Source organism: Oncorhynchus nerka, unplaced genomic scaffold (genome assembly GCF_034236695.1).
Source record: "Oncorhynchus nerka isolate Pitt River unplaced genomic scaffold, Oner_Uvic_2.0 unplaced_scaffold_1187, whole genome shotgun sequence".
NCBI classification, from domain to species: domain Eukaryota; kingdom Metazoa; phylum Chordata; class Actinopteri; order Salmoniformes; family Salmonidae; genus Oncorhynchus; species Oncorhynchus nerka.
Genome location: NW_027040145.1, coordinates 142,843 through 170,263, shown reverse-complemented (window position 1 = coordinate 170,263; position 27,421 = coordinate 142,843). Strand labels below are relative to the sequence as shown.

The 27,421-nt window shown below is 47.1% G+C and overlaps 1 protein-coding gene across 1 annotated transcript in view; it reads right to left on the bottom strand.

The window, feature by feature from the left end:
- Positions 1 to 734: 734 nt before the first annotated feature.
- The window catches only part of LOC115117585 (myosin-10-like), an 88,985-nt gene continuing 62,298 nt past the window's right edge, over positions 735 to 27,421 (bottom strand). Inside the window, exons 19-43 of the mRNA XM_065015974.1 lie at positions 26,932 to 27,053; positions 26,700 to 26,769; positions 26,419 to 26,579; positions 24,055 to 24,163; positions 22,310 to 22,441; positions 20,442 to 20,648; positions 20,048 to 20,185; positions 18,666 to 18,789; positions 18,338 to 18,509; positions 17,806 to 18,163; positions 17,297 to 17,608; positions 13,976 to 14,128; positions 13,595 to 13,843; positions 13,409 to 13,522; positions 13,193 to 13,291; positions 12,854 to 13,066; positions 12,540 to 12,701; positions 12,236 to 12,364; positions 11,933 to 12,021; positions 11,107 to 11,230; positions 10,746 to 10,954; positions 7,404 to 7,512; positions 6,341 to 6,513; positions 6,008 to 6,067; positions 735 to 4,007 (exon numbers count right to left, since the gene is read on the bottom strand). Of these exons, the coding sequence (XP_064872046.1) occupies positions 3,797 to 4,007; positions 6,008 to 6,067; positions 6,341 to 6,513; positions 7,404 to 7,512; positions 10,746 to 10,954; positions 11,107 to 11,230; positions 11,933 to 12,021; positions 12,236 to 12,364; positions 12,540 to 12,701; positions 12,854 to 13,066; positions 13,193 to 13,291; positions 13,409 to 13,522; positions 13,595 to 13,843; positions 13,976 to 14,128; positions 17,297 to 17,608; positions 17,806 to 18,163; positions 18,338 to 18,509; positions 18,666 to 18,789; positions 20,048 to 20,185; positions 20,442 to 20,648; positions 22,310 to 22,441; positions 24,055 to 24,163; positions 26,419 to 26,579; positions 26,700 to 26,769; positions 26,932 to 27,053 (3,999 nt within the window). The 3' untranslated portion in view covers positions 735 to 3,796. The remainder of the gene's footprint in view (positions 4,008 to 6,007; positions 6,068 to 6,340; positions 6,514 to 7,403; positions 7,513 to 10,745; positions 10,955 to 11,106; positions 11,231 to 11,932; positions 12,022 to 12,235; positions 12,365 to 12,539; positions 12,702 to 12,853; positions 13,067 to 13,192; positions 13,292 to 13,408; positions 13,523 to 13,594; positions 13,844 to 13,975; positions 14,129 to 17,296; positions 17,609 to 17,805; positions 18,164 to 18,337; positions 18,510 to 18,665; positions 18,790 to 20,047; positions 20,186 to 20,441; positions 20,649 to 22,309; positions 22,442 to 24,054; positions 24,164 to 26,418; positions 26,580 to 26,699; positions 26,770 to 26,931; positions 27,054 to 27,421) is intronic.

Below are 27,421 nucleotides of genomic sequence, written 5' to 3'. Positions count from 1 at the left end.
CTGTACAGACTTCTGCTGTGTCAGGCAGAGAGGTTCTGGGGCTGAGAGGAGTTCAAATATAAACAATATACACTAACAAAAAGTCTTTGCACTTGTTAAACTTGAATGAATGGTGAATGTTGTTGGAGATTAAAGGGGGCGGGGCATGTATCCTCTAAAACCATATCTTCTAACTGGCTAGAAATCTCCCTGTCTGTCACTTAATGAAAAGACAACAGTTTGGAAGATTCGACCCCTTATGACTTCCGCAAAAACACTATTATGATATAAGGGGAGGGAAGCCTAGAGCGTTACTGTTCTAGAATGATCTATACAGAAATTCTGGGTAGAAACAGGGTTTTCTTGGTGCTTCATAGGACAGATCTGAAGACAAAGAACTCAACGGAAGTTGCTGGAAAAAGTCCTCCACTTTGGTCTGTTATTCCAGAGGGTAGTTCTATGGATGACAGTGGAAATCCCTCCAACCAGTCTCCGCCCTACTACTCTACTTGAATCTATTCTATTCTACTACGTATACAATAAGTCCCTTTTCTCATCCATACGCCCACCATTTGGTTAAACACAAAAGCTTTGTTCCATAAATATATTACACAATGAATGAATAAAAAAAAACAATATTACAATGTACAATATGTCTGTTTGATAAACACAAAAGATATGGATGCTTATGATATGTTGAGAATGACTAGCAGTCTCAAAACACCAACATTACGTCCTCAATTTTCACATGTTCCTGTTCTGTGTAAGAGATTCCAGTGTCCTGCTCCACAGGTGAGTTCTGATGTAGTGTTGGTTACTGTCTTAAATGTCTGTCATCTCTCTGTCCAATATATTTCCAGTGCATTCCCTACTAACCAAGACCTACAAACCTCCCTAACACTGTCAAATAGAACAACCAATACCCCATCCAGGAATTATTCAACAACACAAGTCTACATAGATAGACAGATGTTGTTAACCACAATCCACCTAGTAATTGTGATTCTGTTCTTAACCTCTCTCTATTGCCATGGTTACAGTATGTGTGAGGCCCTGCCTTCCTTTCCATCAGTGCCAGTGACACCATACCAGTATGTCATCTACCAATGATATGTCTGAACAGACTGGAAACAATACAAAAACAGCCAGCGGCAATAAATAATGGAGGATTTTGCTCATATTCAGACTGATATAAATGACACAGATTCAACTGCCTGTATTTATAAGAAGAGATATGTTAAAGACTTAAAGAAACTATCTACCTACTGTATCTATCTACCTACTGTATCTATCTACCTACTGTATCTATCTACCTACTGTATCTATCTACCTATACCTACCTATGCAATCCATTGGCCTAACAACAGTAACTACCTATCTGTCTCAATCCAAAAAGGTCCATGAATGTCTAGATAACCCAGATCAGAGCACAGGAATGAAGACAGACTGCATGGTTTGTTTTGCAATAGTGTTTGATGCAACTGCAACAACATGTTTGGTTGTCATCGCTTCTCATGACAAAAGACAGCAACATTTCATCATCTTATGACAATCATAAGATGGATTGATAAGGTCTACGATGATGCCGGTGTTTATGCCCTAGCCAGTTTCACCAGTATGTGTGATGATGGAGTGAAATATCAGCAGTCTTTTTCTATAGAAACTTGCCGCTGGCTTCATTCTTCATTGTGCATACAACAGCAAGGTTGATTATCATTTTTCATTTTTTCTCTCTCACTTAACCCTCTTCCCTGATTGATATTTCCCCCATAAATGACCTAATTCAAACTACAAACAAATTAGTAATATATCCTAAAATACTTCACAGACATTCTGTTTGTTTTCTAAAATAATTTTAAAAATAACAACTTGGCCTTACATTGAAATTGAAGTGAGAGAGAGAAAGATGAACTCATGGGAGCTTCTCCCAGGCTTGTTAAAAGACAGAAGAGCATATCAGCTGTCTTTCACACTAGCAGTCAATGAGCGATTACCTTTTCCAGGACCCACACTGACAGAGGGACTACATACATAGAAACATGAATCAGTCCCCTGTGTGTGTGTGTGTGTATGTGTGCGTGCGTGTGTGCATGTGTGTGTTTCTCTAGTCTTGCAAAATGTCTTCCCAAACATGCAGATTGTCATTAACCCTTTGAGGAGTGGAACAGTATTCGGAGTGTTTTATTCCAGGATTCTACAGCATTCTAGAACATTTAGCAGCCCTTTGCGATGTCCTCAACAAGAACGCTAAACACAGGTGGAATATTGTCAGAGTTCCTCAAAGGGTTAAACATGGCCTTACATTGATATTGGCCAGTAGCCATCTTACTTCTGCCATTTGAAGCAAAATACAGTATCATAATAATAGAACATGGCTATGCTGATATAATTCACTGTCCCTCAGATGTCTGGGAGATGAAGCTTCCCCCAGTGAGATTACAGTCCATATTCTTGCTCACGAATCATCAACAAATCCTCTTCCCCCATTAAATTGTGTGTGTGAGAGGGAGAGAGAGAGAGAGAGAGAGAGAGAGAGGAGAGAGAGAGAGAGAGAGAGAGGAGAGAGGAGAGAGAATAACTGACCACTGTGACTGACCCAAACTTAAGGAAAGTGTGTATGCTCTGTTCTAGTTTGGACTGCAGAGGAAAGAGTTTAAAAAAGTGCAGGATCAGTAGGTCAGTCTATGTGAGGGTGTATTTGTATGTACATATACATGTATGCAGGCCTATGTGTACATATACATGTATGCAGGCCTATGTGTACATATACATGTCTGCAGGCCTATGTGTACATATACATGTCTGCAGGCCTATGTGTACATATACATGTAGGCAGGCCTATGTGTACATATACATGTCTGCAGGCCTATGTGTACATATACATATGTGCAGGCCTATGTGTACATATACATGTATGCAGGCCTATGTGTACATATACATGTATGCAGGCCTATGTGTACATATACATGTCTGCAGGCCTATGTGTACATATACATGTATGCAGGCCTATGTGTACATATACATGTATGCAGGCCTATGTGTACATATACATGTATGCAGGCCTATGTGTACATATACATGTCTGCAGGCCTATGTGTACATATACATGTATGCAGGCCTATGTGTACATATACATGTCTGCAGGCCTATGTGTACATATACATGTATGCAGGCCTATGTGTACATATACATGTATGCAGGCCTATGTGTACATATACATGTATGCAGGCCTATGTGTACATATACATGTAGGCAGGCCTATGTGTACATATACATGTAGGCAGGCCTATGTGTACATATACATGTAGGCAGGCCTATGTGTACATATACATGTATGCAGGCCTATGTGTACATATACATGTAGGCAGGCCTATGTGTACATATACATGTATGCAGGCCTATGTGTACATATACATGTATGCAGGCCTATGTGTACATATACATGTATGCAGGCCTATGTGTACATATACATGTAGGCAGGCCTATGTGTACATATACATGTATGCAGGCCTATGTGTACATATACATGTAGGCAGGCCTATGTGTACATATACATGTAGGCAGGCCTATGTGTACATATACATGTCTGCAGGCCTATGTGTACATATACATGTATGCAGGCCTATGTGTACATATACATGTATGCAGGCCTATGTGTACATATACATGTATGCAGGCCTATGTGTACATATACATGTATGCAGGCCTATGTGTACATATACATGTCTGCAGGCCTATGTGTACATATACATGTCTGCAGGCCTATGTGTCTGTGTGAGTATGTATCTGTATGTATGCGTGTGTGTTTGTGTGTGTGTTACTCAGTGTCGTTGAGGCTGTATGGTGGGGGGGGCCCCAGACTGTTGTTTTCAGAGGGGGGTGTGGGGGTGCCGGGGCCAGTTCCGGGGCCAGTACCAGAAGAAGGAGTCGGGGAGGGGGGGGGCTCCTCCGAGTCAGAGTTCTCACACGACAGATCATCCACCAACGCCCTGCGACCTGAGCGCATCCCAAGGGGCATCGGAGCACGCCTGGCGGGAGAGAGGTGGTAGAGAGGGTCATGGAGGTGGAGAGGAGATAAAGGGAGGGTTCATACATTGCATTTGGAAAGTATTCAGATCCCTTGACCTTTTTCCACATTTTGTTACATTACAGCCTTAATGTAAAATGGATTAAACCAATTCTTTCACTCATCAATCGACACACAATACCCCATAATGACATAGCAAAAACAGGTTTTTATACATTTAAAACTTTTATACAAAAATGTAAAACTGAAATATCACATTTACATAAGTATTCAGTCCCTTTACTCAGAGCTTTGTTTTCATCACAAATCTCTCTGTACATCTTTCCCTTGATCCTGACTAGTCTCCCAGTCCCTGCTGCTGAACATTTTCCCCACAGCAGGATGCTGCCACCACCATGCTTCACCGTAGGGATGGTGCCAGGTTTCCTCCAGAAGTGACACTTGGCATTCAGGCCAGAGTGCAATCTTGGTTTCCTCAGACCAGAGAACCTTATTCTGTCACGCCCTGATCTGTTTCACCTGTTCCTGTTATTATCTCCAGGTGTCGCTTATTTTCCACAGTGTATTTATCCCTGTGTTTCCTGTCTCTCTGTGCCAGTTTGTCTTGTATGTTAGTCAAGTCAACCAGCGTGTTTTGCCTGTACTCCTTTTCCTATTCTCTTTTTGTCTCTTTTTGCTAGTCTTCCCGGTTCTGACCCCTGCCTGACTCTGGACTACTTTCCCACCTGCCTGATCATCCTGCCTGCCCTGACCTTGACTCTGCCTGCCCTGACCTTGACTCTGCCTGCCCTGACCTTGACTCTGCCTGCCCTGACCTTGACCCTGCCTGCCCTGACCTTGACTCTGCCTGCCCTGACCTTGATTCTGCCTGCCCTGACCTTGATTCTGCCTGCCCTGACCTTGATTCTGCCTGCCCTGACCTTGATTCTGCCTGCCCTTCGGTACCGTTTGGACTCTGAACTGGTTTGACCTTTTGCCTGTCCACGACCATTCTCTTGCCTACCCCTTTTGGATTAATAAATATTGTAAGACTCCAACCATCTGCCTACTGTGTCTGCATCTGGGTCTCACCTTGTGTCATGATAGTTTCTCATTGTCTGATAGTCTTTAGGTGCCTTTTGGCAAACTCCAAGCATGCTGTCATGTGCCTTTTACTGAGGAGTGGCTTCCGTCTGGCCACTCTACCATAAAGGCCTGATTGATGGAGTGCTGCAGAGATGGTTGTCCTGGAAGGTTCTCCCATCTCCACAGAAGAACTCTAGAGCTCTGTCAAAGTGACCATCGGGTTCTTGGTCACCTTCCTGACCAAGGCTCTTCTCCTCAGATTGCTCAGTATGGCTGGTTGGCTAGCTTTAGGAAGTCTTGTTGGTTCTAAACTTCTTCCATTTTTTGGTACCCTTCCCCAGATCTGTGCCTCAAAACAATCCTGTCTCGGAGCTCTACGGACAATTCCTTCAACCCCATGGCTTGGTTTATGCTCTGACATGCACTGTCAACTGATACCTTATATAGACAGGTGTGTGCCTTTCCAAATCATGTCCAATCAATTGAATTTACCACAGGTGGACTCCAATCAAGTTGTAGAAACATCTCAAGAGTGATCAATGGAAACAGGATGCACCTGAGCTCAATTTCAAGTTTAATAGTTACGTAAATAAGGTATTTCTGTTTATTTTTAATAAATTAGCAAACATTCTTTTCACTTTGTCATTATGGGGTATTGTGTGTAGATTGATGAATAAAAAAAATTGTAGAATAAGTCTGTAACGTAACAAAATGTGGAAAAAGGGAAGGGGTCTACTTTCTGTAGTGTATATCTGATATGTCTCTACGAGGGACTGGAAAGACAAGAGCCCTCTTGTGTTATAAAGGTGACTAAACCCCTGAGACATAAAACTAATGAGAGGACAGTATTTCCTCAGTTTAAAATATACTGCAGTCCACACAACTAACAGAAATCTTAACTTAATGAATTGCACACGCACGCACACACAGACCTACTTCTCTGGTTTCCGTTCAGATGTGGTGATGCTGAGTGGATGGAGTGGAGTGTGAGGCAGACTGATGGACAGTGTGTCAGTATTAGATGAGGTCAATGGAAGAAAAAACATGCAATAATACAACATGGTGGTAGTAGGTGGCAATGGAACTGCAAACATACAATGGATCTGGGAGGGTCACTCAGATTACACACACACCCACACCCACCCACACACACACACACACACACACACACACACCCCCCCACCCACACACACACACACACCCACCCACCCACCCACCCACACACACACACCCACACCCACACACACACACACACAGTGGTAGTATTACCTGAGGTGGCTGCGTAGAGCGGTGATCTCGCGGGTCATGCTCTGGGAGCTGTCAGTCAGCTCCTCCATCTCTCTCTGCAGTTTACGTCTCTGGGCGTTGGAACGAGAGTTATCCTCCTCCACCTCCTCGAGCTGCCTCTTCAGCTGCCTCAGCCGGCCCATAGACTTATCCAACTGGAGAGGGGGGGGTGTTCAGGGTGTGAGAGAGATGAAGAGAATGGTTCAAGTGGAAGAGGAGAAGACAATAGAAGAAGGGGGGAAGGGTATCAGAGAGGGCCGGAGGGAGACAGATGGACAGATTAAGCACAGAACACGAGGACTAGGATTACATCCCACAGGTTAAATTCTAGATGATTTTTGAGAGGGGGTCAGTATCACTACCTCTACACTGTAGAGGGATTATTTTGTTCGGTATAATTTGGGAGGAGATAACCAGTACCTTCCCCTGGTGCCAGGGCTGGATTAGATTAGGATTGGGATTAGCAGGACCAACCACTCCTTTTGGGATGAAAACAAACCCTACTGTATCTCTCCATCTCTCTGGTGAACTCATAGAGAAGAGGTTTCATACCTGTTCTCTGGACTGGTCTGTACTGGTTCATACCTGTTCTCTGTACTGGTCTGTACTGGTTCATACCTGTAACCTGTACTCTGGACTGGTCCATACCTGTTCTCTGTACTGGTCTGTACTGGTTCATACCTGTTCTCTGGACTGGTCTGTACCTGTTCTCTGTACTGGTTCATACCTGTTCTCTGTACTGGTCTGTACTGGTTCATACCTGTAACCTGTACTCTGGACTGGTCCATACCTGTTCTCTGTACTGGTCTGTACTGGTTCATACCTGTTCTCTGGACTGGTCTGTACCTGTTCTCTGTACTGGTTCATACCTGTTCTCTGTACTGGTCTGTACTGGTTCATACCTGTTCTCTGTACTGGTCTGTACTGGTTCATACCTGTTTCATACCCGTTCATACCTGTTCTCTGTACTGGTTCATACCTGTTCTCTGTACTGGTCTGTACTGGCTGGTACCTGTTCTCTGGACTGGTCTGTACTGGTTCATACCTGTTCTCTGTACTGGTCTGCATGTCTCCTCTCGTCCTCTGCCTGCATCAACACCTCCTTCAGTTTTTTCTCTGTCTTCCTCACCAGCTTGTTGGCTGTCGCTCGCTCTCTGGGGGGAGGGGAGATAGACTGTGAGTCATGTTTTATCCCCAAACCCAGAACATACAGTCAGAATAGTAGTGGAAGAAGTTAGATGTTAGAGGGGGGAGATGGGAAGGAAAGGGAAGAGAGGGAGGGGAGGAGAAGTAAAGAGAGGGGAGGAGGAGTGTAACAAGGCGAGAGAGGAAAGGAACAAGGCGAGAGAGGAAAGGAACAAGGCGAGAGAAGAAGTAACAAGGCGAGAGAGGAAAGGAACAAGGTGAGAGAAGAAAGGAACAAGGCGAGAGATGAAAGTAACAAGGCGAGAGAGGAAAGGAACAAGGCGAGACAGGAAAGGAACAAGGCAAGACAGGAAAGGAACAAGGCGAGAGAAGAAGTAACAAGGCGAGAGAAGAAGTAACAAGGCGAGAGAGGAAAGTAACAAGGCGAGAGAGGAAAGGAACAAGGCGAGAGAAGAAGTAACAAGGCGAGAGAGGAAAGGAACAAGGCAAGAGAAGAAGTAACAAGGCGAGAGAGGAAAGGAACAAGGCGAGAGAGGAAAGGAACAAGGCGAGAGAAGAAAGGAACAAGGTGAGAGAGGAAAGGAACAAGGCGAGAGAAGAAGTAACAAGGCGAGAGAAGAAGTAACAAGGCGAGAGAAGAAGTAACAAGGCGAGAGAGGAAAGGAACAAGGCGAGAGAGGACAGGAACAGGAACAAGGCGAGAGAAGAAGTAACAAGGCGAGAGAGGAAAGGAACAAGGCGAGAGAGGAAAGGAACAAGGCGAGAGAAGAAGTAACAAGGCGAGAGAAGAAGTAACAAGGCGAGAGAGGAAAGGAACAAGGCGAGAGAAGAAGTAACAAGGCGAGAGAAGAAGTAACAAGGCGAGAGAGGAAAGGAACAAGGCGAGAGAGGAAAGGAACATTGCGAGAGAAGAAAGGAACAAGGCGAGAGAGGAAAGGAACAAGGCGAGAGAAGAAGTAACAAGGCGAGAGAAGAAGTAACAAGGCGAGAGAAGAAGTAACAAGGCGAGAGAGGAAAGGAACAAGGCGAGAGAGGAAAGGTACAAGGCGAGAGAAGAAGTAACAAGGCGAGAGAGGAAAGGAACAAGGCGAGAGAGGAAAGTAACAAGGCGATAGAGGAAAGGAACAAGGCGAAAGAGGAAAGGAAAAAGGCGAGAGAAGAAGTAACAAGGCGAGAGAGGAAAGTAACAAGGCGAGAGAGGAAAGTAACAAGGCGAGAGAGAAAAGGAACAAGGCGAGAGAGGAAAGGAACAAGGCGAGAGAGGACAGGAACAAGGCGAAAGAGGAAAGGAACAAGGCGAAAGAAGAAGTAACAAGGCGAGAGAGGAAAGTAACAAGGCGAGAGAGGAAAGGAACAAGGCGAGAGAGGAAAGGAACAAGGCGAGAGAGGACAGGAACAAGGCGAGAGAAGAAGTAACAAGGCGAGAGAGGAAAGGAACAAGGCGAGACAGGAAAGGAACAAGGCGAGAGAAGAAGTAACAAGGCGAGAGAGGAAAGGAACAAGGCGAGAGAGGACAGGAACAAGGCGAAAGAGGAAAGGAACAAGGCGAGAGAAGAAGTAACAAGGCGAGAGAGGAAAGTAACAAGGCGAGAGAGGAAAGGAACAAGGCGAGAGAGGAAAGGAACAAGGCGAGAGAGGACAGGAACAGGAACAAGGCGAGAGAAGAAGTAACAAGGCGAGAGAGGAAAGGAACAAGGCGAGAGAGGAAAGGAACAAGGCGAGAGAGGACAGGAACAGGAACAAGGCGAGAGAAGAAGTAACAAGGCGAGAGAGGAAAGGAACAAGGCGAGAGAGGAAAGGAACAAGGCGAGAGAAGAAGTAACAAGGCGAGAGAAGAAGTAACAAGGCGAGAGAGGAAAGTAACAAGGCGAGAGAGGAAAGGAACAAGGCGAGAGGAAAGTAACAAGGCGAGAGAAGAAGTAACAAGGCGAGAGAGGAAAGGAACAAGGCGAGAGAGGAAAGGAACAAGGCGAGAGAGGAAAGGAACCAGGCGAGAGAAGAAGCAACAAGGCGAGAGAGGAAAGTAACAAGGCGAGAGAGGAAAGGAACAAGGCGAGAGAGGAAAGGAACAAGGCGAGAGAAGAAAGGAACAAGGCGAGAGAGGAAAGGAACAAGGCGAGAGAAGAAGTAACAAGGCGAGAGAAGAAGTAACAAGGCGAGAGAAGAAGTAACAAGGCGAGAGAGGAAAGTAACAAGGCGAGAGAGGAAAGGAACAAGGCGAGAGAGGAAAGGAACAAGGCGAGAGAAGAAAGGAACAAGGCGAGAGAGGAAAGGAACAAGGCGAGAGAAGAAGTAACAAGGCGAGAGAAGAAGTAACAAGGCGAGAGAAGAAGTAACAAGGCGAGAGAGGAAAGTAACAAGGCGAGAGAGGAAAGGAACAAGGCGAGAGAAGAAGTAACAAGGCGAGAGAGGAAAGGAACAAGGCGAGAGAGGAAAGTAACAAGGCGAGAGAAGAAGTAACAAGGCGAGAGAAGAAGTAACAAGGCGAGAGAGGAAAGTAACAAGGCGAGAGAGGAAAGGAACAAGGCGAGAGAAGAAGTAACAAGGCGAGAGAGGAAAGGAACAAGGCGAGAGAGGAAAGTAACAAGGCGAGAGAGGAAAGAAACAAGGCGAGAGAAGAAGTAACAAGGCGAGAGAAGAAGTAACAAGGCGAGAGAGGGAAGGAACAAGGCGAGAGAAGAAGTAACAAGGCGAGAGAGGAAAGGAACAAGGCGAGAGAGGAAAGTAACAAGGCGAGAGAGGAAAGGAACAAGGCGAGAGAAGAAAGGAACAAGACGAGAGAAGAAAGGAACAAGGCGAGAGAAGAAAGGAACAAGGCGAGAGAAGAAGTAACAAGGCGAGAGAGGAAAGGAACAAGGCGAGAGAAGAAGTAACAAGGCGAGAGAGGAAAGTAACAAGGCGAGAGAGGAAAGGAACACGGCGAGAGAGGAAAGGAACAAGGCGAGAGAGGAAAGGAACAAGGCGAGAGAGGAAAGGAACAAGGCGAGAGAAGAAGTAACAAGGCGAGAGAGGAAAGTAACAAGGCAAGAGAGGAAAGGAACAAGGCGAGAGAAGAAAGGAACAAGGCGAGAGAAGAAAGGAACAAGGCGAGAGAGGAAAGGAACAAGGCGAGAGAAGAAGTAACAAGGCGAGAGAGGAAAGGAACAAGGCGAGAGAAGAAGTAACAAGGCGAGAGAGGAAAGGAACAAGGCGAGAGAAGAAGTGTGAGGGCAAATCCAGAGAATGTGTGTGTTCCCCTCACTGTCTCTCCTGCTCCAGCTGCTCCTCCATGCCGTCCATCTTGGCCTCCAGGGCGGCGACACTGAGCCTGTGTTTTCCCCTGACAGCTCCCTCCATCTCCCCCAGCTTCAGCTTCAGCTCCTTGTTATGCCTCTCCAGAGCCTCCCTGGCCCCCTCAGCCTTCTGGCCCAGGGTCCTCTCTCCCTGCAGCTGCACCGTCAGAGTCTCCACCTGGGGAGGGAGGGGAGACAGAGGGATAGAAAGGGAGATTAAAACCAAGAAAAATGGACAAATGTAAATCGAGTCCCGTATACTGTGTGTGTGTGTGTGTGTGTGTGTCTGTCTGTATGTGTGCGTGCGGGTAAGTGTGTGAGAGTGTGTACCTGAAGTGTAGTCTTCCTGTGTCTCTCGGCCACTAGTTCAGCATTGCTTTGCTCCTCCTCCAACTCCTCCTCCAGCTGAGTGACTCGCGCCTCCAACCTCCGCTTCTCATCACACAGAGCAGACCTGAAAACACACACACTGTGAGTAATACACACGCATAATACACAGTAATACACACAACGTGAGTAATACACACGCATAATACACAGTAATAAACACACCGTGAGTAATACACACGCATAATACACAGTAATACACACACCGTAAGTAATACACACGCATAATACAAAGTAATACACACACCGTAAGTAATACACACAAATAATACACAGTAATACACACACCGTGAGTAATACACACGCATAATACACAGTAATACACACACCGTAAGTAATACACACAAATAATACACAGTAATACACACACCGTAAGTAATACACGCGAATAATACACAGTAATACACACACCGTGAGTAATACACACGCATAATACACAGTAATACACACGCATAATACACAGTAATACATACACCGTGAGTAATACACACGCATAATACACAGTAATACACACACCGTAAGTAATACACATGCATAATACACAGTAATACACACACCGTAAGTAATACACATGCATAATACACAGTAATACACACACCGTAAGTAATACACACGCATAATACACAGTAATACACACACCGTAAGTAATACACACGCATAATACACAATAATACACACACCGTAAGTAATACACATGCATAATACACAGTAATACACACACATGAGTACACACACATACAGAAAGGAATATAGAAAGAGAGATACTGACTTCCCGGTAGAGCTGTTGATGATCTCATCAGCCATCTCATCTCTCTCCTGCTGGGCCTGTCTCCTCATCTTCTCAGACACTGATAAATCCTACACACAGAGAGAGAGAGACAGATAGAGGGAGAAAGAGAGAGACAGACAGAAGGAGAGAGAGAGAGAGAGAGAGAGAGAGAGAGAGAGAGCGAGAGAAAGAGACAGACAGAAGGAGAGACAGAGAGAGAGAGAGCAAGAGATGGCGTTAGCATCCTAAAACATAAGAGTTTGTGTCTTTGCAAATCTCTCACACACACACCAGCACACACACCTCTGTAAGCTGAAGTAACTCAGCCTCCAAGGTCTGCAGGCGCTTCTCTGTGTCTTTTGATTGGACGACCACCTCGTCACGGGCCAGCTTGGACTCATCCAGCTCACGAAGCACCTCCTTCATCTGAACCTGAGAGAGAGCGAAAAGGAGGGTTGATTAAATATGGTTTTCCACAAGGCTCTGTGCTGGGACCCTTACCGTTCTCATTATAGCTGTGGTTTATATATCAGTTAACTGCACAGCATCTAATCTCAGACCGAGCAAGCAGCATTAGAAAGAAAGAGAGAAGGGGGGTGTAGCTTACCTGCAGTCTCCGTAGCTGCCTAAGCCCCTCCTCCCTGCCGCGATTGGCTGTCTCCACCTGGGCCTCAGCCTCCTGTAGCTCCCCCTCCAGCTGCTTCTTGACGGACATGGCCTGAGAGCGTTGACTCCTCTCCTCCTCTAGCTGGGTCTCCAACTCCCTCACCTGGGGGGAAGGAGAGAAAGAGAAGAGGAGAGGGGGATGGAAAGAAAGGGAACGGCAGAGAAAGAGAGAAGTTTAGCATCTAATCCAAATGAATAACTGTCTCCCCATATTCAGGCTTGATACACTCCTCTTCTTCTCTCTTCTCTCCATACCTGTTTGTTGAGAGACCTCCTCTTCTCCTCTCCTTTCTCCTCCTTGGTGCTGATCTCTCTCTCAAACTGGGCCCTGAGGGCTTGGAGGGTGACCTCGAGCCTCAGCCTGGAGTTCTCCGCCTCCCCCAGCTCCTCCTCCAGCTCCTGGGTCTGAGTGCGCAGGGACTCTGCCTCTGTCTCCAGGGCCCGGCGGGAACGCTCCAACTCATGCACCTGACACAGGAGGAGAGAAATGTGTGAGATACATTTTCACTCAGTAATACAAATACACACATTCTCACACACACACACACACACACACACACACACACACACACACACACACACACACACACGTACATTCTTCCCCACGTCATCCTGTTGATTGACTAGTTGTTCCATGTCTATGCGGAGCTGCTTGTTAGATCTCTCCAGCTCGTCCCTCTGATCTTGGGCCTCCTGTAAGTGTGGATGGGAACAATGAAGTATCAACACTCACTATTATTTAGATGATCATGAAAACAACTTTTTATGCTGATAACTGGATAATAATGTGTGTAGTCACACCAGTGGTACCTGCAGGGCTCGTGCCAGTGCCAGGGAGCGTGTCTCCTTCTCTCTACTGTCTGCCTCGGCCCTGTCTCTCTCCTCAGCCAGCCGGGCACTCACCACCTTCTCCTCTGACAGGCACTGAGGGGGCAAAGGGCAGGGGTTACATCACGGTTACCTCTCACCTTTAACCTCTAACCCCTGAACTCTGACCTGGTCAAACTTCTTCTGCCTCTTCTCCAGGGTGGTGCAGTTCTGTCTCTCTCTCTGCAGGGCCAGGGTCATGTCCTCTATCTCCTCCCTCAGCCTCTCCCTCTGTCGCTCCACACGTTCTTTCTCCTCCTCCTTCTGTCGTTCTCTCTGGACAGCCTGGTCTAGGTCTCTCTGCAGTTTCCTGCGGGTCTCCTCTCCTGCCTCCACCGCCCCATTCACCTCCTCCGACTGCCTCCGCAACTCAGCCAGCTAGAGAGGGAGAGCGGGAGAGAGGGAGAGAGGGAGTGATGTGAGGAGGAAGATAGACTTACTGTAGAAGACAACTGAACATGTTTTATATTATAATCTAGAGGAAAGGTTTTTTTACACAATGATGATTACCTGCTGAGTGTGAGTCTGTATCTGTCTGGAGAGATCCTTGGCTCTCTCCTCTTCCTCCTCCACTCTCTCCATCAGTCCATTCCTCTCCTCCTCCAGAGCTCTCACCCTGGAGCCCAGAGCCAGCTTCTGACGAGTCTCATCCTGAAGTAGCTCCTAAGATTGAAAGCAGGAAAGTGATCACGCTCTCCGTAGCCGATGTGAGTAAGACCTTTAAACTGGTCAACATTCACAAGGCCGCAGGGCCAGATGGATTACCAGGACGTGTACTCCGAGCATGAGCTGACCAACTGTCTAGTGTCTTCACTGACCACCATAGTCCCTGTGCCCAAGTGTCTCCCTGACCACCATAGTCCCTGTGCCCAAGCCTCTCCCTGACCACCATAGACCCTGTGCCCAAGAGTCTCACTGACCACTATAGTCCCTGTGCCCAAGTGTCTCCCTGACCACCATAGTCCCTGTGCCCAAGTGTCTCCCTGACCACCATAGTCCCTGTGCCCAAGTGTCTCACTGACCACCATAGTCCCTGTGCCCAAGTGTCTCCCTGACCACCATAGTCCCTGTGCCCAAGTCTCTCCCTGACCACCATAGTCCCTGTGCCCAAGTGTCTCCCTGACCACCATAGTCCCTGTGTCCCTGTGCCCAAGTGTCTCACTGACCACCATAGTCCCTGTGCCCAAGTGTCTCCCTGACCACCATAGTCCCTGTGCCCAAGTCTCTTCCTGACCACCATAGACCCTGTGCCCAAGAGTCTCACTGACCACTATAGTCCCTGTGCCCAAGTGTCTCCCTGACCACCATAGTCCCTGTGCCCAAGTGTCTCACTGACCACCATAGTCCCTGTGCCCAAGTGTCTCCCTGGCCACCATAGTCCCTGTGCCCAAGTCTCTCCCTGACCACCATAGACCCTGTGCCCAAGAGTCTCACTGACCACTATAGTCCCTGTGCACAAGTCTCTCCCTGACCACCATAGTCCCTGTGCCCAAGTGTCTCACTGACCACCATAGACCCTGTGCCCAAGTCTCTCCCTGACCACCATAGACCCTGTGCCCAAAAGTCTCACTGACCACCATAGTCCCTGTGCCCAAGTGTCTCCCTGACCACCATAGTCCCTGTGCCCAAGAGTCTCACTGACCACTATAGTCCCTGTGCACAAGTCTCTCCCTGACCACCATAGTCCCTGTGCCCAAGTGTCTCACTGACCACCATAGACCCTGTGCCCAAGTCTCTCCCTGACCACCATAGACCCTGTGCCCAAGAGTCTCACTGATCACTATAGTCCCTGTGCACAAGTCTCTCCCTGACCACCATAGTCCCTGTGCCCAAGTGTCTCACTGACCACCATAGTCCCTGTGCCCAAGTGTCTCCCTGACCACCATAGTCCCTGTGCCCAAGTGCCTCCCTGACCACTATAGTCCCTGTGCCCAAGTGCCTCCCTGACCACTATAGTCCCTGTGCCCAAGTCTCTCCCTGACCACCATAGTCCCTGTGCCCAAGTGCCTCCCTGACCACTATAGTCCCTGTGCCCAAGTGCCTCACTGACCACCATAGTCCCTGTGCCCAAGTGCCTCCCTGACCACTATAGTCCCTGTGCCCAAGTGCCTCCCTGACCACTATAGTCCCTGTGCCCAAATGTCTCACTGACCATCATAGTCCCTGTGCCCAAGTTTCTCCCTGACCACCATAGTCCCTGTGCCCAAGTGTCTCCCTGACCCCCATAGTCCCTGTGCCCAAGAAGATCAAGGTAACCTGCCTAAATGACTACCGAACCGTAGCACTCACATCTGTAGCCATGAAAGTGCTTTGAAAGGCTGGTCATGGCTCACATCAACACCATCATCCCAGAAACCCTAGACCCACTCCAATTTGCATACTGCCCCAACAGATACACAGATGACGCAATCTCTATTGCTCTATTGCACTCAACACTTCCCTTTCCCACCTGGACAAAAGGAACAGCAATGCTGTTCATCGACTACAGCTCAGCATTCAACACCATAGTGCCCACAAAGCTCATCACTAAGCTAAGGACCCTGGGACCAAACACCTACCTCTGCAACTGGATTCTAGACTTACTGACAGGCCGCCCCCAGGTGGTAAGGGTAGGAAACAACACATCTGCCACGCTGATCCTCAACACAGGGACCCCTCAGGGGTGCGTGCTTAGTCCCCTCCTGTACACCCTGTTCACTCATGACTGTGTGGCCAAGCACGACTCCAACACCATCATTAAGTTTTCCGTTGACACAACAGTGGTAGGCCTGAACACCGACAACAACGAGACAACCTATAGGGAGGAGGTCAGAGACCTGGCAGTGTGATGCCAGGACAACAACCTCTCCTTCAATGTGATCAAGACAAAGGAGATGATTGTGGACTTCATGAAAAGGAGGGCCGAGCAGGTCCCCATTCTCATCGACGGGGCTGCAGTGGAGCAGGTTGAGAGTTTCAAGTTCCTTGGTGTCCACATCACCAACAAACTAACATGGTCCAAGCACATCAAGACAGTCGTGAAGAGGGCACGACAAAACCTATTCCCCCTCAGGAGACTGAAAAGATTTGGCATGGGTCCTCAGATCCTCAAAAAGTTCCACAGCAGCACCATCGAGAGCATCCTGACTGGTTGCATCACCGCCTGGTATGGTAACTGCTAGGCCTCCAACAATGCGCTATAGAGGGTAGTGCGTACGGCCCAGTACATCACTGGGGCAAAGCTTCCTGCCATCTAGGACCTCTAGGAAGGCCCTAAAAATTGCCAAAGACTCCAGCCACCCTAGTCATAGACTGTTCTCTCTGCTACCGCACGGCAAGTGGTACCGGAGCGCCAAGTCTAGGTCCAAAAGGCTTCTTATAACAGCTTCTACCCCCATAAGACTGCTAAACAGCTAATCAAATGGCTACCTGGACTATTTGCATTGACCCCCCCTTTTTTACACTGCTGCTACTCTCTGTTTATAATCTATGCATCGTCACTTTACATCTACCTACATGTACATATTACCTCAATTACCTCGACTAACCTGTACCCCTGCAGATTAACTCGGTACCGGTACCCCCTGTATATAGCCACACTATTGTTATTTTATTGTTGTTCTTTTATTTGTTACTTTAGTTTATTTAGTAAATATTTTTCTTAACTCTTATTTTTCTTAAAACTGCATTGTTGGTTAAGGGCTTGTAAGCATTTCACAGTAAGGTCTACCTACACCTGTTGTATTCGGTGCATGTGACAAATAACATTTGATTTGATATCAACATGGAAGTGGTTAAAAACAGAGGATGAAGGAGTTGGCAGTGTGTGTGTGTGTGTGTGTGTGTGTGTACCTGAGCGTCGTGGAGCTGGCTCTCCAGGCTGCTGACCTCCTTGTTGAGATGGAGGGATTTGGAGTCAGAGGAGGAGAGAGAACTAGAGAGGGTCTCCATCTCAGACTGTAGCTTGTGCAGTCGCTCCTCTCTCTCCTCTCTCTCTCTGTCGGCCTGTGCGAGGCGTGTGGTCAGCTCCTGGAGTTGGCCCTCTGCCCTCTTGCGGCCCCTCTCACTCTCCATGCGGCCCCCCTGCAGGGACTTCAGCTCTGAGGCCAAGCTCACCCTCTCATCCTCTAATAGAGTCTTGGCCTTCTCTAGGGACTGACGGGCCTGGGGAGACCATATAACATCAGGAATTACTACATACATACCATACGCATAGAAACACCACGTTACAGACGTCTCAGTGACCAGTCTACAGAGAGAGAATAGCATGCAGGAGTCACTACCGACACTGTACTGTGGGAATAACAATCGCAATATGCACAGAGAGTCACTGCATAGGCTACATTCTGTGTTTGACTCACCCGCTTGCTGTTGTCCAGTTGTTCCTGCAGGTTGTCTATGGCAGAGCAGTGCTTGACTCTGAGCTCTGAGAGCTGGGCCTCGTGACGTCTCGTCTCCCCCTCAACACACCTCTGGAGCTCCCCCAGCTCTGCCTCTCTACGAGACCTGAGTTCCTGCTGGGCCGCCGTGGTGTCCAGTGTGTCTTCCAGCTCTGTCCTCAAGGCCTCCAGCTCCTCCCCCAGGTCTCTCCTCTGTTTCTCTGCCCTCTCTCTCATCCCTCGTTCATTCTCCACTTCCTCCTTCAGCTCTGACACCTGAGACATGGCCTCTCTCAGAGCCCTCTGAGCCTCAGTCCTTCGTGCACCCTCCTCCTCCAATCTGGGAGAAAGAGAGAGAGAAGTCAAATATGGTGTTCCGCAAGGCACTGTGCTGGAACCATTTTGATTACCATTATCAAGAGAGAAAGCAGTTTTGTAACACTATGCAAATGAGGGGGTTGATATTTCCACTCTTTTCAAGGTGTGTGAATATACAGTATAGACTTCCTCTCACCTCCCCTGTAGGGTTGTGATATCTTTCTCTCTCTGAGCCAGGGTGCCCCTGAGTTCAGCGGACATTAGTCCCAGGTCAGAGAGCTGCTCCTGGGCTTCCACAGCTTCCCCCTCCATCCTCCTCCTCCACTTCTCCTGCTCCAGACGACCCTGCTCCTCACGCTTCAACCGATCTACAGGAGCGAGGGGGAAGAAGAGAAAGAAAATAGAAAATAATTCATACCAGGACAAGTATCTGAAACAGTGTTGAGTGTGCAGCAAGTTCATCAAATGTATGTCATAACGTTAAGTATGCATAACAAGTGCCATCAGTTAGGAACAAGCTTTACCTTCCAGGTCAGCAATGACTGCTTCCTGTTTGTTTTTCAGTTTGTTGAGACTCTTGGTCTTCTCCTCTTCCTCAGTCAGTGAGTCTGTCACCTCATTCAACCTCTCCTCCAGCTGCTTCTTCTCCTGAGAGACAGAGACAACATGGACAAATGAAGTTCCAGCTGGGATAGTCAGCTTCTATAAAGCCCTTCAGTTCTGTCCAGCTGAGTAAACCCTGGGTTTGGCAGCTTCTATAAAGCCCTTCAGTTCTGTCCAGCTGAGTAAACCCTGGGTTTGGCAGCTTCTATAAAGCCCTTCAGTTCTGTCCAGCTGAGTAAACCCTGGGTTTGGCAGCTTCTATAAAGCCCTTCAGTTCTGTCCAGCTGAGTAAACCCTGGGTTTGGCAGCTTCTATAAAACCCTTCAGTTCTGTCCAGCTGAGTAAACCCTGCGTAGGTCAGCTTCTATAAAGCCCTTCAGTCCTGTCCAGCTGAGTGAACCCTGGGTAGGTTAGCTTCTACCTTGGGTTGTGCCGTGGAGGAGATCTTTGTGGGTTATACTCGGCCTTGTCTCAGGATGGTAAGTTGGTGGTTGAAGATATCCCTCTAGTGGTGTGGGGGCTGTGCTTTGGCAAAGTGGGTGGGGTTATATCCTTCCTGTTTGGCCCTGTCCGGGGGTATCATCGGATGGGGCCACAGTGTCTCCTGACCCCTCCTGTCTCAGCCTCAAGTATTTATGCTGCAGTAGTTTATGCGTCGGGGGGCTAGGGTCAGTTTGTTATATCTGGAGTACTTCTCCTGTCTTATCCGGTGTCCTGCGTGAATTTAAGTATAATTTTCTCTTTCTCTCTCTCGGAGGACCATGCCTCAGGACTACCTGGCATGATGACTCCTTGCTGTCCCCAGTCCACCTGGCCGTGCTGCTGCTCCAGTTTCAACTGTTCTGCCTGCGGCTATGGAATCCTGACCTGTTCACCAGACGTGCTACCTGTCCCAGACCTATTATTAGACCATGTTGGTCATTTATGAACATTTGAACATCTTGGCCAAGTTCTGTTATAATCTCCACCCGGAGATTGGCCTTTCTAGGGAGTTTTTCCTAGACACCGGGCTTCAACACCTGCATTGCTTGCTGTTTGGGGTTTTAGGCTGGGTTTCTGTACAGCTGATGTACGAAGGGCTATATAAATACATTTGATTTGATTCTATAAAGCCCTTCAGTCCTGTCCAGTTGAGTGAACCCTGGGTAGGTCAGCTTCTATAAAGCCCTTCAGTCCTGTCCAGTTGAGTGAACCCTGGGTAGGTCAGCTTCTATAAAGCCCTTCAGTCCTGTCCAGGATGAGGTAAGTGTTCCAGTTAAATGCGGTCCAGGGTTTATACTGTAGCCAGTGTAACTATGGTTACCTTGCTGAGGCGGTCTCTCTGTTCTCCAGTGCTCAGCATCTCTGTCTCCAGACTCTTGACCTTGGTCTCCAGGGTAACCTTCTCCAACTGGAGGCGCTGTCTGGCCGACTCCTCCTCCTCCAACTGCTCCTCCAGATCCTGAGGAGGAGAGGGAGAGGGGAGGAGAGGAGGAGAGGGGGGAGGAGAGGAGGAGAGAGAGGGAAATGGGAGGAGAGGAGGGAGAGAGGAAGAGAGGAGTAGCGAGGGGAGGAGTGACAGAACATTAGAGAGACTGAGAGATCCAGTTATTCAGCAGAGCCTCTCATCTAAAGTTCCAAAACAATGCTGCTCTCTTCCTCATTATCATGTGCTTCATGTCCCCTTCTCTGTCTTCCACTCTCCCAATGTCCTGTACCGTCACGTGCTGCTGCATCTTCTTCTTCTCATTGGTCATCTGAACGCCCCTCTCCTCCTCCTCCTCCAATCGTCCCTCCAGCTCCCCCAGGATTTCCTCCAACTCCTGCTTCCTGCTGACGAGTCTGGCCCTCATCTCCTCCGCCTCAGCAAACAGCTCCGCCTCCGCCTGCAGCTGGTCTGTCAGCACCGCCTTCTCCTCCATCAGCTACGAACCAGGGATGAGAGGGGAGAAAGGGGGACAAAGGGGGAGAAAGGGGCAGGGAGGTAAGTGTTCTGGTCTCTCTACCTGCTGGTGCTTTATTATCAGATGTGTTGTACACATCACACATGAGAGAGAGAGAGAGAGAGAGATATACAGAGAGAGAGAGATATACAGAGAGAGAGAGAGAGACAGAATAACTGACCACTGTGACTGACCCAAACTTAAGGAAAGCTTTGACTATGTACAGACTTAGTGAGCATAGCCTTGCTATTGAGAAAGGCCGCCGTAGACAGCCCTGGCTCTCAAGAGAAGACAGGCTATGTGCACACTGCCCACAAAATGAGGTGGAAACTGAGCTGCACTTCCTAACCTCCTGTCCAACGTTTGACCATATTAGAGATACATATTTCCCTCAGATTACAAAGAATTTGAAAACAAATCCAATTTTGATAAACAAACCCATATTTACCAGTAAATACAACCCATATTTATGCTTATTTATTTTCCCTTGTGTACTTTAACCATTTGTACATTGTTACAACACTGTATATACATATAATATGACATTTGTAATGTCTTTATTGTTTTGAAACTTCTCTATGTGTAATGTTTACTGTTAATTTTTATTGTTTATTTCACTTTTGTATATTATCTACCTCACTTGTTAACACACGTTTCCCATGCCAATAAAGTCCCTTGAATTGAATTGAGAGAGAGAGAGAGAGAGAGAGAGAGAGAGAGAGAGAGAGAGAGAGAGAAAGAGAGACCTCCAGATAGAGATATATACACCTCCAAATAGATAGATAGATAGATAGATAGATAGATAGATAGATAGACCTCCAGAGAGATAGATATATTCTCTCCAGATAGATAGATTGATACAACTCCAGATATATAGATAGAGAAATCTCCAGATAGATAGAAGATACACCTCCTGAGAGATAGATAGATACACCTCCAGATAGATAGATACATCTCCAGATAGATAGATAAACCTCCAGATAGATAAACCTCCAGATAGATAGATAAACCTCCAGATAGATAGAGAAACCTCAAGATAGATAGATAGAGAAACCTCCAGATAGAAAGATAGATAGACCTCCAGATAGATAGATAGATAGATAGATGGATACACCTCCAGATAGATAGATAGAGAAACCTCCAGATAGATAGATAGAGAAACCTCCAGATAGATAGATAGAGAAACCTCCAGATAGATAGATAGATACACCTCCAGATAGATAGATAGATACAACTCCAGATAGATAGATAGAGAAACCTCCAGATAGATAGATAAACCTCCAGATAGATAGATAGATAGATACACCTCCAGATAGATAGATAGATAGATAGATACACCCCATATAGTTAGATAGAGAAACCTCCAGATAGATAGATAGATAAACCTCCAGATAGATAGATAGACCTCCAGATAGGTAGATAAACCTCCAGATAGATAGATAAACCTCCAGATAGATAGATAGACCTCCAGATAGATAGATAAACCTCCAGATAGATAGATATATATACCTCCAGATAGATAAATATATAAACCTCCAGAAAGATAAATAGAGAAACCTCCAGAAAGATAAATAGAGAATCCTCCAGATAGATACATAGAGAAACCTCCAGAAAGATAGATAGAGAAAGGAAAGGTGTGTTACCTGTATGTGTTTCTTGTCCAGATCAGTGTAGTCCTGTTCCACTCTGGTCAGGTTGTCTTTGGCATTCTTAAGCTCCGACTCCCTCACCTGGATCTCCTCGTCCTGACGAGTCACCTGCAGCAGAGGCTTCACCTGGTGGGCACGGGTCAGAGGTCACGGGTTAGGTCACATACAGTGGGGCAAAAAAAGTATTTAGTCAGCCACCAATTGTGCAAGTTCTCCAACTTAAAAAGATGAGAGGCCTGTAATTTTCATCATAGGTACACTTCAACTATGAAAGACAAAATGAGGGAAGAAAATCCTGAAAATCACATTGTAGGATTTTTATTGAATTTGTTTGCAAATTATGGTGGAAAATAAGTATTTGGTCACCTACAAACAAGCAAGATTTCTGGCTCTCACAGACCTGTAACTTCTTCTTTAAGAGGCTCCTCTGTCCTCCACTCGTTACCTGTATTAATGGCACCTGTTTGAACTTGTTATCAGTATAAAAGACACCTGTCCACAACCTCAAACAGTCACACTCCAAACTCCACTATGGCCAAGGTAAGCAGCTTGGTTTGAAGAAATCAACTGTGGGAGCAATTATTAGGAAATGGAAGACATACAAGACCACTGACAATTTCCACGCAAGATCTCACCCCGTGGGGTCAAAATGATCACAAGAAGGGTGAGCAAAAATCCCAGAACCACACGGGGGGACCTAGTGAATGACCTGCAGAGAGCTGGGACCAAAGTAACAAAGCCTACCATCAGTAACACACTACGCCACCAGGGACTCAAATCCTGCAGTGCCAGACGTGTCCCCCTGCTTAAGCCAGTACATGTCCAGGCCCGCCTGAAGTTTGCTAGAGAGCATTTGGATGATCCAGAAGAAGATTGGGAGAATGTCATATGGTCAGATGAAACCAAAATATAACTTTTTGGTAAAAACTCAACTCGTCGTGTTTGGAGGACAAAGAATGCTGAGTTGCATCCAAAGAACATCATACCTACTGTGAAGCATGGGGGTGGAAACATCATGCTTTGGGGCTGTTTTTCTGCAAAGGGACCAGGACGACTGATCCGTGTAAAGGAAAGAATGAATGGGGCCATGTATCGTGAGATTTTGAGTGAAAACCTCCTTCCATCAGCAAGGGCATTGAAGATGAAACGTGGCTGGGTCTTTCTGCATGACAATGATCCCAAACACACCGCCCGGGTAATGAAGTGTGGCTTCGTAAGAGCATTTCAAGGTCCTGGAGTGGCCTAGCCAGTCTCCAGATCTCAACCCCATTGAAAATCTTTGGAGGGAGTTGAAAGTCTGTGTTGCCCAGCAACAGCCCCAAAACATCACTGCTCTAGAGGAGATCTGCATGGAGGAATGGGCCAAAATACCAGCAACAGTGTGTGAAAACCTTGTGAAGACTTACAGAAAACGTTTGACCTCTGTCATTGCCAACAAAGGGTATATGACAAAGTATTGAGATAAACTTTTGTTATTGACCAACTACTTATTTTCCACCATCATTTGCAAATAAATTCATTAAAAATCCTACAATGTGATTTTCTGGAAAATGTTTTCTTATATTGTCTGTCACAGTTGAAGTGTACCTATTGTGAAAATTACAGGCCTCTCTCATCTTTTTAAGTGGGAGAACTTGCACAATTGGTGGCTGACTAAATACTTTTTTGCCCCACTGTACCTGTGCTAGAGTGTGTATGTGTTTGTGTGTGTGTATGTGTGGGTATGTGTGTGTGTGTACCTTGGTGAACAGCCTCCACCATTGCCAGTTCCTGAGTTTGAGGTAGGCAGCACAGTTCCTCTGCATCACTCTCATAGCACTCAGCTGCTGCTGCTTCTTCAGGAAGGCCCTACAGAGAGAGTCAACACAGAGAAAGACAGAGAGAGAGACAGAGAGTCAACACAGAGAGAGAGAGAGAGAGAGACAGAGAGAGTCAACACAGAGAGACAGAGAGAGAGACAGAGAGTGTCAACACAGAGAGAGACCGAGAGACAGAGAGAGTCAACACAGAGAGAGACAGAGAGAGAGACAGAGAGAGTCAAAACAGAGAGAGAGACAGAGAGAGTCAACACAGAGAGAGAGAGAGAGAGACAGAGAGAGTCAACACAGAGAGACAGAGAGAGAGACAGAGAGTGTCAACACAGAGAGAGACCGAGAGACAGAGAGAGTCAACACAGAGAGAGACAGAGAGAGTCAACACAGAGAGAGAGACAGAGAGAGTCAAAACAGAGAGAGAGACAGAGAGAGTCAACACAGAGAGAGACAGAGAGAGTCAACACAGAGAGAGACAGAGAGAGAGATAGAGAGACAGAGATAGTCAACACAGAGAGAGTCAACACAGAGAGAGACAATGAGAGTCAACACAGAGAGAGTCAACACAGAGAGAGACAATGAGAGTCAACACAGAGATAGTCAACACAGAGAGTCAACACAGAGAGAGAGACAGAGAGAGTCAACACAGAGAGAGTCAACAAAGAGAGAGACAGAGAGAGAGAGTCAACACAGAGATAGAGACAGAGAAAGTCAACACAGAGAGATAGACAGAGAGAGTCAACACAGAGAGTCAACACAGAGAGAGAGACAGAGAGAGTCAACACAGAGAGTCAACACAGAGAGAGAGACAGAGAGAGTCAACACAGAGAGTCAACACAGAGAGAGAGACAGAGAGAGTCAACACAGAGAGATAGACAGAGAGAGTCAACACAGAGAGAGACAGAGAGAGTCAACACAGAGAGAGACAGAGAGAGTCAACACAGAGAGAGAGACAGAGAGAGTCAACACAGAGAGAGACAGAGAGAGTCAACACAGAGAGAGAGACAGAGAGAGTCAACACAGAGAGAGACAGAGAGAGTCAACACAGAGAGAGAGACAGAGAGAGTCAACACAGAGAGAGACAGAGAGAGAGACAGAGAGAGAGACAGAGAGAGACAGAGAGAGAGACAGAGAGAGTCAACACAGAGAGAGAGACAGAGAGAGACAGAGAGACAGAGAGAGTCAACACAGAGAGAGTCAACACAGAGAGAGAGACAGAGAGAGTCAACACAGAGAGAGACAGAGAGAGTCAACACAGAGAGACAGAGAGAGAGACAGAGAGTGTCAACACAGAGAGAGACCGAGAGACAGAGAGAGTCAACACAGAGAGAAAACACAGAGAGACAGAGAGAGAGACAGAGAGAGTCAACACAGAGAGAGAGAGAGAGACAGAGAGAGTCAACACAGAGAGACAGAGAGAGAGACAGAGAGTGTCAACACAGAGAGAGACCGAGAGACAGAGAGAGTCAACACAGAGAGAGACAGAGAGAGTCAACACAGAGAGAGAGACAGAGAGAGTCAAAACAGAGAGAGAGACAGAGAGAGTCAACACAGAGAGAGTCAACACAGAGAGAGACAGAGAGAGAGATAGAGAGACAGAGATAGTCAACACAGAGAGAGTCAACACAGAGAGAGACAATGAGAGTCAACACAGAGAGAGTCAACACAGAGAGAGACAATGAGAGTCAACACAGAGAGTCAACACAGAGAGAGAGACAGAGAGAGTCAACACAGAGAGAGTCAACACAGAGAGAGACAGAGAGAGAGAGTCAACACAGAGATAGAGACAGAGAAAGTCAACACAGAGAGATAGACAGAGAGAGTCAACACAGAGAGTCAACACAGAGAGAGAGACAGAGAGAGTCAACACAGAGAGTCAACACAGAGAGAGAGACAGAGAGAGTCAACACAGAGAGTCAACACAGAGAGAGAGACAGAGAGAGTCAACACAGAGAGATAGACAGAGAGAGTCAACACAGAGAGAGACAGAGAGAGTCAACACAGAGAGAGACAGAGAGTCAACACAGAGAGAGAGACAGAGAGAGTCAACACAGAGAGAGACAGAGAGAGTCAAGACAGAGAGAGTCAACACAGAGAGAGACAGAGAGAGTCAACACAGAGAGAGAGACAGAGAGAGTCAACACAGAGAGAGACAGAGAGAGAGACAGAGAGAGACAGAGAGAGAGACAGAGAGAGTCAACACAGAGAGAGAGACAGAGAGAGACAGAGAGAGTCAACACAGAGAGAGAGACAGAGAGAGACAGAGAGACAAAGACACACACTAAAACACACCTGCGTGCGAGGAATCCTCGGGCAGCGCTCTGGAAGTGTATGATGGTGTCAGTGATCTTCAGGTCTCTCTCCTCCTCCAGGTGACCTAAGACTCCAGCCCTGAAGAACACTTTGCTCTGCCCAACTCTGAACAGGTTACGGTCCAGCTCCAACGCACTGATCTGGAGACAGAGAGAGGACGGATACAAAGTTGAAATCACGTCCATATATGCATGTGCTTCAACACATAGGGCCCTATTTTGGTAAACGACAGGACAGCTTAGCTGTTCAATGGGACTCACCATGAGTTCACAGGCCTGCTTCCCGTCCATGAAGGTACGAGGGATAGCATTAGGAGTCAGGATCTCATACCTACAGGAAGAGACAGAGAGACTGGGACTGTGTTCTCTACACGACAACGTCAACTGACAGGCGAATGTGTGTTTCTGTGGGTGTGAGACAAACGGTTACGATAGCCATCATTGTGGATGTTAAGTTATGTTTCCTCTTACACACACCCCTGCCCCATGTTACCTCTGTCTGAACTCCTGGAAGGGGATGCGGTTGGGGAAGCCCTGTCTGCAGATACGGATCCCCTCTAAGACTCCATTACACCTCAACTGGTCCAGAACAAGATGGGGAGTCAGCTTACCAGACTGACAGACAGACAGAGAGAGAGACAGAGACAGAGAGAGAGAGAGAGAGAGAGAGAGAGAGAGAGAGAGAGGGAGAGGGAGAGGGAGAGGGACAGAGAGAGAGAGAGAGAGAGAGAGAGAGAGAGAGAGAGAGAGAGAGGGAGAGGGAGAGAGACAGAGAGAGAGAGAGAGAGGGAGAGGGAGAGAGACAAAAGACAGACACAGAGAGACAGACAGAGAGACAGTCAGAGAGACAGTCAGAGACAGTCAGAGAGACAGAGAGAGAGACAGAGACAGAGAGGGACAAAAGACAGACACAGAGATACAGTCAGAGAGAGTAGGGTTATAACCTGTGGTTGAATATATAGTCTGTCTGTTTGAGAGATAGA